The following is a 10,117-nucleotide window of genomic DNA, read 5'->3' as shown; positions in this document are numbered from 1 at the left end:
AATTCCCACCTGGTCCAGGTCGGCGTGGTAGATGAGGTGCTCAACCTCCACCCCAAAACCTCCCAAAAATTCCCCAAAATTCCCTAAAACCACCCCAAAACCCCTTAAAAATTACCCCGAACCACCAAATTTTGGGGATTTTTTTGGGAATTTTGGGATTTTTTGGGAATTTTGGGAATTCTCACCTGGTCCAGGTCGGCGTGGTGGATCAGGTGCTCGGCCTCCACCCCGGCCCAGTCGGGGCTGGGGGGGCTGAGCCAAAGTTTCACCTCGGGGGGTCCCAGGCGCCCGTCCTGGTCCTGGTCCCGAATTTTTAGGAATTGTTCCCGTTCCCGTTGGATTTCGGGGGGCTCGGGGGAGCCGGGGGGGCCCTCGAATAAATCAGCTGGGGGGGAAAGAAGAGAAAAGGTGAGTCCACAAAAAATTCCCCAAAATTCCCCCAAAAAAACCTCAAAAAATCCCCCCAAAATACCTCAAAAAAGCCCCAAAAATCCCAAAATAACCTCAAAAAAGCCCCAAAAAAACCTTAAAAAATCCCCCAAAATTCCACAAAGAACATCAAAAAAGCCCCAAAAAACCCCTAAATCATCTCCCAAAATTCCACAAAAACACCCCAAAAAATCCTCAAAGAACCCCCCAAAATCCCAAAAAACCCCTCCAAAAATCCCCCAAATTCCACAAAAAACACCCCCAAAATTCCACAAAAAACACCGGATTTTGTGGGAATTTTGGGAATTCTCACCTGGTCCAGGTCGGCGTGGTGGATCAGGTGCTCGGCCTCCACCCCGGCCCAGTCGGGGCTGGGGGGGCTGAGCCAAAGTTTCACCTCGGGGGGTCCCAGGCGCCCGTCCTGGTCCTGGTCCCGAATTTTTAGGAATTGTTCCCGTTCCCGTTGGATTTCGGGGGGCTCGGGGGAGCCGGGGGGGCCCTCGAATAAATCAGCTGGGGGGGAAAGATGAGAAAAGGTGAGACCACAAAAAATTCCCCGAAATTCCCCCAAAATCCCCAAAAAAACCCCACAAAATCCCAAAAAAGCTCAAAAAAGCCCCAAAAAATCCCAAAGAAACCTCAAAAAAGCCCCAAAAAAACCTTTAAAAATCCCCCAAAATTCCACAAAAAACCTCAAAAAAGCCCCAAAAAACCCCTAAAAAAATTTCCCAAAATTCCACAAAAACACCCCAAAAAATCCTCAAAGAACCCCCCAAAATCCCAAAAAAACCCTCCAAAAATCCCCCAAAATTCCGAAACCCCAATAAAACCCCCCAAACCCACCCCCCCCCACCCAAAATCCAAAAAAAACCCCAAAAAATCCCAAAAAAAAGCCTCAAAGAACACCCCAAAATCCCAAAAAAAACCCCTCAAAAATCCCCAAAAATAAAAAAACCTCAAAAAATTCCCCAAAAATCCCCCAAAAAACCCCTCACAAAACCACAAAATTCCCCCAAAATATCCCCAAAGAACCCCCCAAAATCCCCCAAAAAAACCCTCAAAAAATCCCCCAAAAATTACACAAAATAATACCAAAAAACCCCAAAAATCCACCAAAAATTAAAAATAAAATCCCACCAAAAATGCCCCAAAAACCCCGAAAAATGCCCCAAAAAGGCCCAGTCTGAGCCCATTTTCTGCTCCCGTTCCCGTTGGATTTCGGGGGGGCCCTCGAATAAATCAGCTGGGGGGGAAAGAAGAGAAAAGGTGAATCCACAAAAAATTCAGATCATAAAAAGCCCAAAAAATGTAAAAAAACTCCACAAAAAGCAAAAAAACCCCCTAAAAATGCCCCAAAAAATCTCCAGAAAAAGCCAAAAAGCACCCCAAAAAAAAAATTAAAAAGCCCCCAAAAAAGCCCAAAAAATTCAAAAAATCCCACCCAAAAACCCACGAGAAATCCCACCAAAAAAAGCACAAAAAACCCTGAAAAAGCACCCCAAAAAATCACCCCAAAAATAGTCAAAAAAACCCAAAAACCCCCAAAAATTAAAAAAAATCCCACCCAAAAAACCTGAAAAAAACACCCAAAAAATCCCCCCAAAAAACCCCCAAAATCCCACAAAATAATCCCGAAAAACCTTCCAAAAAACCCAAAAAATATCCCCCAAAAAACCCCTCAAAAGCAAAACAAAAATACCACAAAAAAACCCAAAAAACCCCCAAAAATCCCCTCAAAAATTTCCAAAAAATTTCCCAAAAATCCTCCAAAATTTCCCAAAAAATCCCTAAAATATTCCCTGAAAATTCTTCCAAAAATCCCAGAAAAACCCTCAAAAAATTAAAAAAAAACCCAAAAAAGCCCCCAAAACTCTCAACAATCCCAAAAAATCCCCCAAAATCCCAAAAAGTCCTCCCAAAAATACACCCAAAAATTCAAAAAAATCCCCAAAAAATCCTGAAATAAGCCCTCCAAAATTCCCAAAAAACCCCCCAAAACTCTCAACAATCCCAAAAAATCCCCCAAAATCCCAAAAAGTCCTCCCAAAAATACACCCAAAAATTCAAAAAAATCCCCAAAAAATCCTGAAATAAGCCCTCCAAAAATTCCAAAAAAACCCCCAAAATCCAAAAAAATTCCCCTCAAAAAATTCCAAAAAAATCTCCCCCAAAAATGCCCCAAAATTAAAAAAAAATCCTCCCAAAAATTCAAAAAAAATCCCAAAATAATCCCTCAAAAACTCCAAAAAAGCCCAAAAATTCAAGAAAAATCCCCCAAAAATCCCCCCAAATTCTCCCAAATTTCCCCAAATTCTCAAAATTTAAGAATAATTCCTAAAATCCCCCAAATTCCCCCAAATTCCCCAATTCCCCTCACCGATGTACTCGTCCACCTGGATGAATCCGTCCCCGTCCCGGTCCAGGTCCTCGATCGTCTCCTGGGGAAAAAATTTGGGAATTTGCCCCAAAATTCCTCCCTAAAATGCCCCAAAATTCATCCCCAAAAAACCCCAAAATTCCTGGAAAATTTCACAAAAAATTTTAAAAAAATCCTCAAAAAAATTCCTGGAAATTTCCCCAAAAATGTTGAAAAAAATCTCAAAAAAATTCCTGGAAATTTACCCAAAAATTAAAAAAAAACCTCAAAAATTCCTGGAAAAATTTAAAAAAATTGTTTAAAAATCTCCAAAAATTCCTGGGAAATTCCCCAAAAATTTAAAAAAAAATCTCAAGAATTCCTGGGAAATTTCACAATTTTTTTTTTTTTTTAAATCCCAAAAAATCCCTAAAAATCCCATTTTTTGTCCCTTTTGAGGGCGGTTTTGGTGATTTTTTCTGGGAATTTGGGGAATTTTTGGGAATTCTCACCTGCACCACCAGCTCCTGGAGCCGGGGGAAGTCCTAAAACCCAAAAAATCCCCAAAAAACCCCTAAAAATCCCATTTTTGGTCCGTTTTGAGCGCGGTTTTTGTGATTTTTTTCCCCAAATTTTTGGGAATTTTTGGGAATTTGGGGAATTTTGGGAATTCTCACCTGCACCACCAAAACCCCTAAAAATTCACAAAAAAAATCCTGGAAAAAATCCCCAAAATCAAGAAAAAAATCCCTAAAAATCCCTAAAAATCCCATTTTTTGTCCGTTTTGAGCGCGGTTTTTGCGATACTTTACGGGATTTTTTTGGAATTTGGGGAATTTTGGGAATTCTCACCTGCACCACCAAAACCCCTAAAAATTCACAAAAAAATTCTCCAAAAAAAACCCTAAAATCCAATTTTTTGTCCATTTTGAGCGCGGTTTTTGCCATTTTTCGCCATTTTGACCCCAAATTTTTGAGATTTTTTGGGAAAATTTTGGGATTTTTTGGGAATTTTCACCTGCACCACCAAGATCCCTAAAAAAACCCCCAAAATTCCCCAGAATAACCCCTAAAAATCCCAAAAAAATCCCTAAAAATCCCATTTTTGGTCCGTTTTGAGCGCGGTTTTTGCCATTTTTCGCCATTTTGACCCCAAATTTTTGAGATATTTTGGGAAAATTTTGGGATTTTTTGGGAAGTCTGGGACTTCTCACCTGCCCCAACAAAATCGCCAAAAAGCCCCCCAAAATTCCCCAGAATAACCCCTAAAAATCCCATTTTTGGTCCGTTTTGAGCGCGGTTTTTGCCATTTTTCGCCATTTTGACCCCAAATTTTTGAGATTTTTTGGGGAAATTTTGGGATTTTTTGGGAAGTCTGGGACTTCTCACCTGCACCAACAAAATCGCCAAAAAACCCCCCAAAATTCCCCAGAATAACCCCTAAAAATCCCAAAAAAATCCCTAAAAATCCCATTTTTGGTCCGTTTTGAGCGCGGTTTTTGTGATTTTTTTCCCCAAATTTTTGGGAATTTTTGGGAATTTGGGGAATTTTGGGAATTCTCACCTGCACCACCAGCTCCTGGAGCCAGGGGAAGTCCCAAAACCCAAAAAATCCCCCAAAAATAACTAAAAATCCACAAAAAAACCTCTAAAAATCCCATTTTTGGTCCGTTTTGAGCGCGGTTTTCGCGATTTTTTCCCCAAATTTTTGGGAATTTGGGGAATTTTGGGAATTCTCACCTGCACCACCAGCTCCTGGAGCCAGAGGAAGTCCCAAAACCCAAAAAATCCCCAAAAAACCCCTCCCCAAAATTCCCCAGAATAACCCCTAAAAATCCCAAAAAAATCCCTAAAAATCCCATTTTTTGTCCATTTTGAGCGCGGTTTGAGTGATTTTTTCCCCCAAATTTTTGGGAATTTGGGGAATTTTGGGAATTCTCACCTGCACCACCAGCTCCTGGAGCCGGGGGAAGTCCTAAAACCCAAAAAATCCCCAAAAAACCCCTAAAAATCCCATTTTTGGTCCGTTTTGAGCGCGGTTTTTGTGATTTTTTTCCCCAAATTTTTGGGAATTTTTGGGAATTTGGGGAATTTTGGGAATTCTCACCTGCACCACGAGGTCCTGGAGCCAGAGGAAGTCCCAAAACCCAAAAAATCCCCAAAACATAACTAAAAATCCACAAAAAAACCCCTAAAAATCCCATTTTTTGTCCATTTTGAGCGCGGTTTGAGTGATTTTTTCCCCAAATTTTTGGGATTTTTTGGGAATTTGGGGAATTTTGGGAATTCTCGCCTGCACCACGAGGTCCTGGAGCCAGAGGAAGTCCCAAAACCCAAAAAATCCCAAAAAAACCCCTAAAAATCCCATTTTTGGTCTGTTTTGAGCACGGTTTTCGCCATTTTTTCCCCAAATTTTTGGGATTTTTTGGGAATTTGGGGAATTTTGGGAATTCTCACCTGCACCACGAGGTCCTGGAGCCGGGGGAAGTCCTCGGGGTGCAGGAAGGCGTCGAGCTCGTGGGGCCCGAGCCGCCCGTCGCCGTCCTCGTCCGCGGCCCGGAAACGGCGCCGGGAACGTTCCAGAAGCTTCCGGTGGGAATCGGGGTCGGGGGAGCCCCCAAAATCTTCTGGGGAGGGGAACAAATTGGGAAAATTAAGCAAAAAATTCTCTCCAAAATTTCCTAAAAATTCCCTAAATATTCCTTTTAAAATTCCCTAAAAATTCCAAAAAAATTCCCCAAAAAATCCCTAAAATTCCCAAAAAACCCCCTAAATATTCCTTTAAAAATTCTCTAAAAATTAAAAAAAACTCCCTAAAAATTCCAAAAAAATTCTGAAAAAATAGCCCCAAAAATCCCTAAGAATTCCTTGTAAAATTCCCTAAAAAATCAAAAAAATCAAAAAAAATTCCCAAAAAATAAAAAAAAAATCCCAAAAAAATCCCTAAATATTCCTTTAAAATTCCCAAAAAATTCCAAAATAATTCCCCAAAAAATCCCTAAAATTCCCAAAAAACCCCTAAATATTCCTTTTAAAATTCCCTAAAAATTCCCCAAAAAATTTAAAAAATTCCAAAAAATAGCCCTAAAATTCCTCAAAAAATCCTTAAAAATTCCTTTAAAAATTCCCCAAAAATTCCAAAAAATTCCAAAAAAATCCCTAAAATTCCCAAAAAACCCCCTAAATATTCCTTTTAAAATTCCCTAAAAATTCCCCAAAAAATTTAAAAAATTCCAAAAAATAGCCCTAAAATTCCTCAAAAAATCCTTAAAAATTCCTTTAAAAATTCCCCAAAAATTCCAAAAAATTCCAAAAAAATCCCTAAAATTCCCAAAAAACCCCCTAAATATTCCTTTTAAAATTCCCTAAAAATTCCCCAAAAAATTTAAAAAATTCCAAAAAATAGCCCTAAAATTCCCCAAAAAAACCCTAAAAATTCCCCAAAAATTCCAAAAAATTCCAAAAAAATCCCTAAAATTCCCAAAAAACCCCCTAAATATTCCTTTTAAAATTCCCTAAAAATTCCCCAAAAAATTTAAAAAATTCCAAAAAATAGCCCTAAAATTCCCCAAAAAAACCCTAAAAATTCCCCAAAAATTCCAAAAAATTCCAAAAAAATCCCTAAAATTCCCAAAAAAAAACCCTAAATATTCCTTTTAAAATTCCCTAAAAATTCCAAAAAATTTAAAAAAATTCCAAAAAATAGCCCTAAAATTCCTCAAAAAATCCTTAAAAATTCCTTTAAAAATTCCCCAAAAATTCCAAAAAATTCCAAAAAAATCCCTAAAATTCCCAAAAAACCCCCTAAATATTCCTTTTAAAATTCCCTAAAAATTCCCCAAAAAATTTAAAAAATTCCAAAAAATAGCCCTAAAATTCCCCAAAAAAACCCTAAAAATTCCCCAAAAATTCCAAAAAATTCCAAAAAAATCCCTAAAATTCCCAAAAAACCCCTAAATATTCCTTTTAAAATTCCCTAAAAATTCCCCAAAAAATTTAAAAAATTCCAAAAAATAGCCCTAAAATTCCCCAAAAAAACCCTAAAAATTCCCCAAAAATTCCAAAAAATTCCAAAAAAATTCTCAAAAAATTCCCCAAAAAAATCCAAAAAAATCTCTAAAAAATCCTTTAAAATTCCCTAAAAATTAAAAAAAATTTAAAAAAAAAAACCAAAAATCCCGAATTCCTGACCTGTGTCTCCGAAGCTCTCCGCTCTGAACTCCTCCCAGGTCACGACGCCGTCGCGGTCGCGGTCCAGGCGCGCGCTCTCGCTGCCAAACACCCCCAAAACCCCCTAAAAAATCCCTAAAAACTCCTCAAAAATCCCAAAAATCCCCCAAAAAATCCCAACAAACACCAAGAAAATCCCATAAAAACATCAACAGAACCTGTAAAAAACCCCCAAAAAATTAGCAAAAAAATCCACAAAAAACTTACTAAAAACCTCAAAAAAATGAAAGAAAAAATTCCCAAAAAATCACGAAGATCCAAAAAAAAATCCCAAAAAATCTGCAAAATATTCCCAAAAAATGTCAAAAAAATTTCTTCACAAATGGCCCAAAAAACCCCAAAAAACTCTCAAAAAACCATGTAAAAAATCCCAAAAAAATCCCTAAAAATTCCCAGCCTCCTTCGGGACTCCTCGGGGGGCAGCTCCCGCTGCTCCCGCGCCTCCTGCGCCCCCCAAATGGCGGCGTGGTCCCAAAAAAGCCCCTCGGGGTCGTCGTGGCTGTGGGACTGGGGAGCCCCGAAATGGGGGTGGGGGGCGTGGGGGGACCCCCCGAGGGTCACGGCCACCAGCGGCCACAGCCAGGCCAGCAGCATCTGGGGAGAAAAAGGGAGAAATTGGGAAAAAAGGGGATTAAAAGGGCTCCGAATGGGGAGGAACGAGGTGGAAATTGAGGGGAATGGGCTCAGAATTGAAAGAAATCAGGCAAAAATGGCCCAAAATAAGCCAAGAGTGGAAAGAAATGAGGAAAAATGGTCCAAAATAAGCCAAAAATGGAAAGAAATGAGGCAAAAATACCCCAAAATAAGGCAAAAATGGAAAGAAATGAGGCAAAAATACCCCAAAATAAGCCAAAAATGGAGAGAAATGAGGAAAAATGGTCCAAAATAAGCCAAAAATGGAAAGAAATGGGGCAAAAATGGCCCAAAATAAGGCAAAAATGGAGAGAAATGAGGCAAAAATGGCCCAAAATAAGCCAAGAGTGGAAATAAATGAGGAAAAATGGTCCAAAATAAGCCAAAAATGGAAAGAAATGAGGCAAAAATACCCCAAAATAAGCCAAAAATGGAGAGAAATGAGGAAAAATGGTCCAAAATAAGCCAAAAATGGAAAGAAATGGGGCAAAAATGGCCCAAAATAAGGCAAAAATGGAATGAAATGAGAAGAAAATTGAGAGAAATGGGCCCAGAATGAAGAGAAATGAGCCCAAAGTGTCCGAAAATTGAGAGAAATGAATGCAAAATGCCCCAAAATTGAGAGAAATTAACCAAAAATGCCCCAAATTGGAGAGAAATTAACCCAAGGTTGAGACCAATGAGCTCGAAATGCCCCAAAATTGAGAGAAATTAACCAAAAATGCCCCAAATTGGAGAGAAATTAACCCAAGGTTGAGACCAATGAGCTCGAAATGCCCCAAAATTGAGAGAAATGAGCCCGGAATGGAGAGAAATGAGCCCAGAATGGAGAAAAATGAGCCCAAAATGTCCCAAAATATAGAGAAATGGACCCAGAATGAAGGGAAATGAGCCCAAAGTGTCCCAAAATTGAAAGAAATGAACCCAAAATGCCCCAAATTGGAGAGAAATTAACTCGAAATTGAGAAAAATTGAGAGTAATGAGCTCAAAATGCCCCAAAATTGAGAAAAACGAGCCCAAAATGTCCCAAAATTGAGAGAAATGAGACCAACATTGAGAAAAATTGAGAGAAATGAGCCCCAAATGTCCCAAACTTGAGAGAAATGGGCCCAGAATGAAGAGAAATGAGCCCAAAGTGTCCCAAAATTGAGAGAAATTAACCCAAAATTGAGACCAATGAGCTCAAAGTGCCCCAAAATTGACAGAAAGGAGCCAAGAATGAAAAGAAATGAGCCCAAAGCATCCCAAAATTGAGAGAAATTAACCCAAAATTGAGAGAATTGAGAGAAATTAACCCAAAATGCCCCAAATTGGAGAGAAATTAACCCAAATTTGAGACCAATGAGCTCGAAGTGCCCCAAAATTGAGAGAAAGGAGCCAAGAATGAAAAGAAATGAGCCCAAAGCATCCCAAAATTGAGAGAAATTAACCCAAAATTGAGAGAATTGAGAGAAATGAACCCAGAATTGAGAAAAATAGAGAGAAATGAGCCCAACATGTCCCAGAATGGAGAGAAATGAACCCGAAGTTAAGAAAAATTGAGAGCAATGAGGCCAAAATGCCTCAAAATTGAGAGAAATGAGCTCAGAATGTCTCAAAATTGAGAGAAATTAGCCCGAAATGCCCCAAATACTCCCCAAAAAGACCCCAAATACCCCCAAAATGTCCCCAAGACTCCCCAAATCCTCCTCAGACCCCCCCCAAACCCCTCAGAACTCTCACGACTCCCCAAAATCCCCCTCAGGACCCCTCAAAACTCCCCTAAAACCCCCCAAAACTCCCCCAAATTCTCCTCACACCCCCCCAAACCCCTCAGGACCCTTCGGGACCCCGTGAGTGGCACCCCAAAATCCCTAAAATCCCCAAAAACCCCACCCTGACACATCCCTGATCCCCTCAACCCCGGCTGCGGGACCCCCCCGGTGAGTGGCACCCCAAAATCCCTAAAAACACCAAAATCCTACCTTGACATCCCTCTGAACCCCTCAACCTCGGCTGCGGGACCCCCCCGGTGAGTGGCACCCCAAAATCCCTAAAATCCCCAAAACCCACTTTGACATGCTCCTGAACCTTTCAAGCCTGGCTGCGGGACCCCCCCGGTGAGTGGCACCCCAAAATCCCTAAAATCCCCAAAATCCCCACCTTGAAATCCCTCTGATCCCCTCAACCCCGGCTGTGGGACCTCCCTGATGAGTGGGACCCCAAAACCCACCCTGACACCCCCAAACCGACCCCTAAATCCCGCCAAAACATCCCCCAAACCCAACCTGAACCCCTAAATCCCCCCAAAACCCCTCCTGAACCCCAAAACCAGCCCCAAAATCCACCCTGAACCCCCAAACCACCCCCTAAGCCCCCCCTGAACCCCCAAACCAGCCCCAAATCCCCCCAAAACAGCCCCCAACCCCCTCCTGAACCCCCAAATCAACCCTTCCAAACCCCTCCCGAAACCCAAAAACAACCACAAA

General features: G+C 40.6%; 1 protein-coding gene across 1 annotated transcript; it reads right to left on the bottom strand.

Annotated features, from left to right (window-relative positions):
* Nucleotides 1-185: 185 nt before the first annotated feature.
* LOC120496327 (reticulocalbin-3-like) lies at nucleotides 186-7,609 on the bottom strand (the record flags this gene model as incomplete). Its single annotated transcript, XM_039696658.1, has 6 exons — nucleotides 186-371; nucleotides 743-942; nucleotides 2,807-2,867; nucleotides 5,243-5,412; nucleotides 6,977-7,056; nucleotides 7,413-7,609. Coding segments are annotated over 6 exons (894 nt in total), but the record flags the coding sequence as incomplete, so codon positions are not given.
* Between the last annotated feature and the right edge of the window lie 2,508 nt (nucleotides 7,610-10,117).

The sequence above is a fragment of the Passer montanus genome, unplaced genomic scaffold, assembly GCF_014805655.1.
Source record: "Passer montanus isolate IOZ18808 unplaced genomic scaffold, ASM1480565v1 scaffold994, whole genome shotgun sequence".
NCBI lineage: Eukaryota > Metazoa > Chordata > Aves > Passeriformes > Passeridae > Passer > Passer montanus.
The sequence above is the reverse complement of the archived record's forward strand: the minus strand, read 5'-3'. Positions and strand labels throughout refer to the sequence as shown.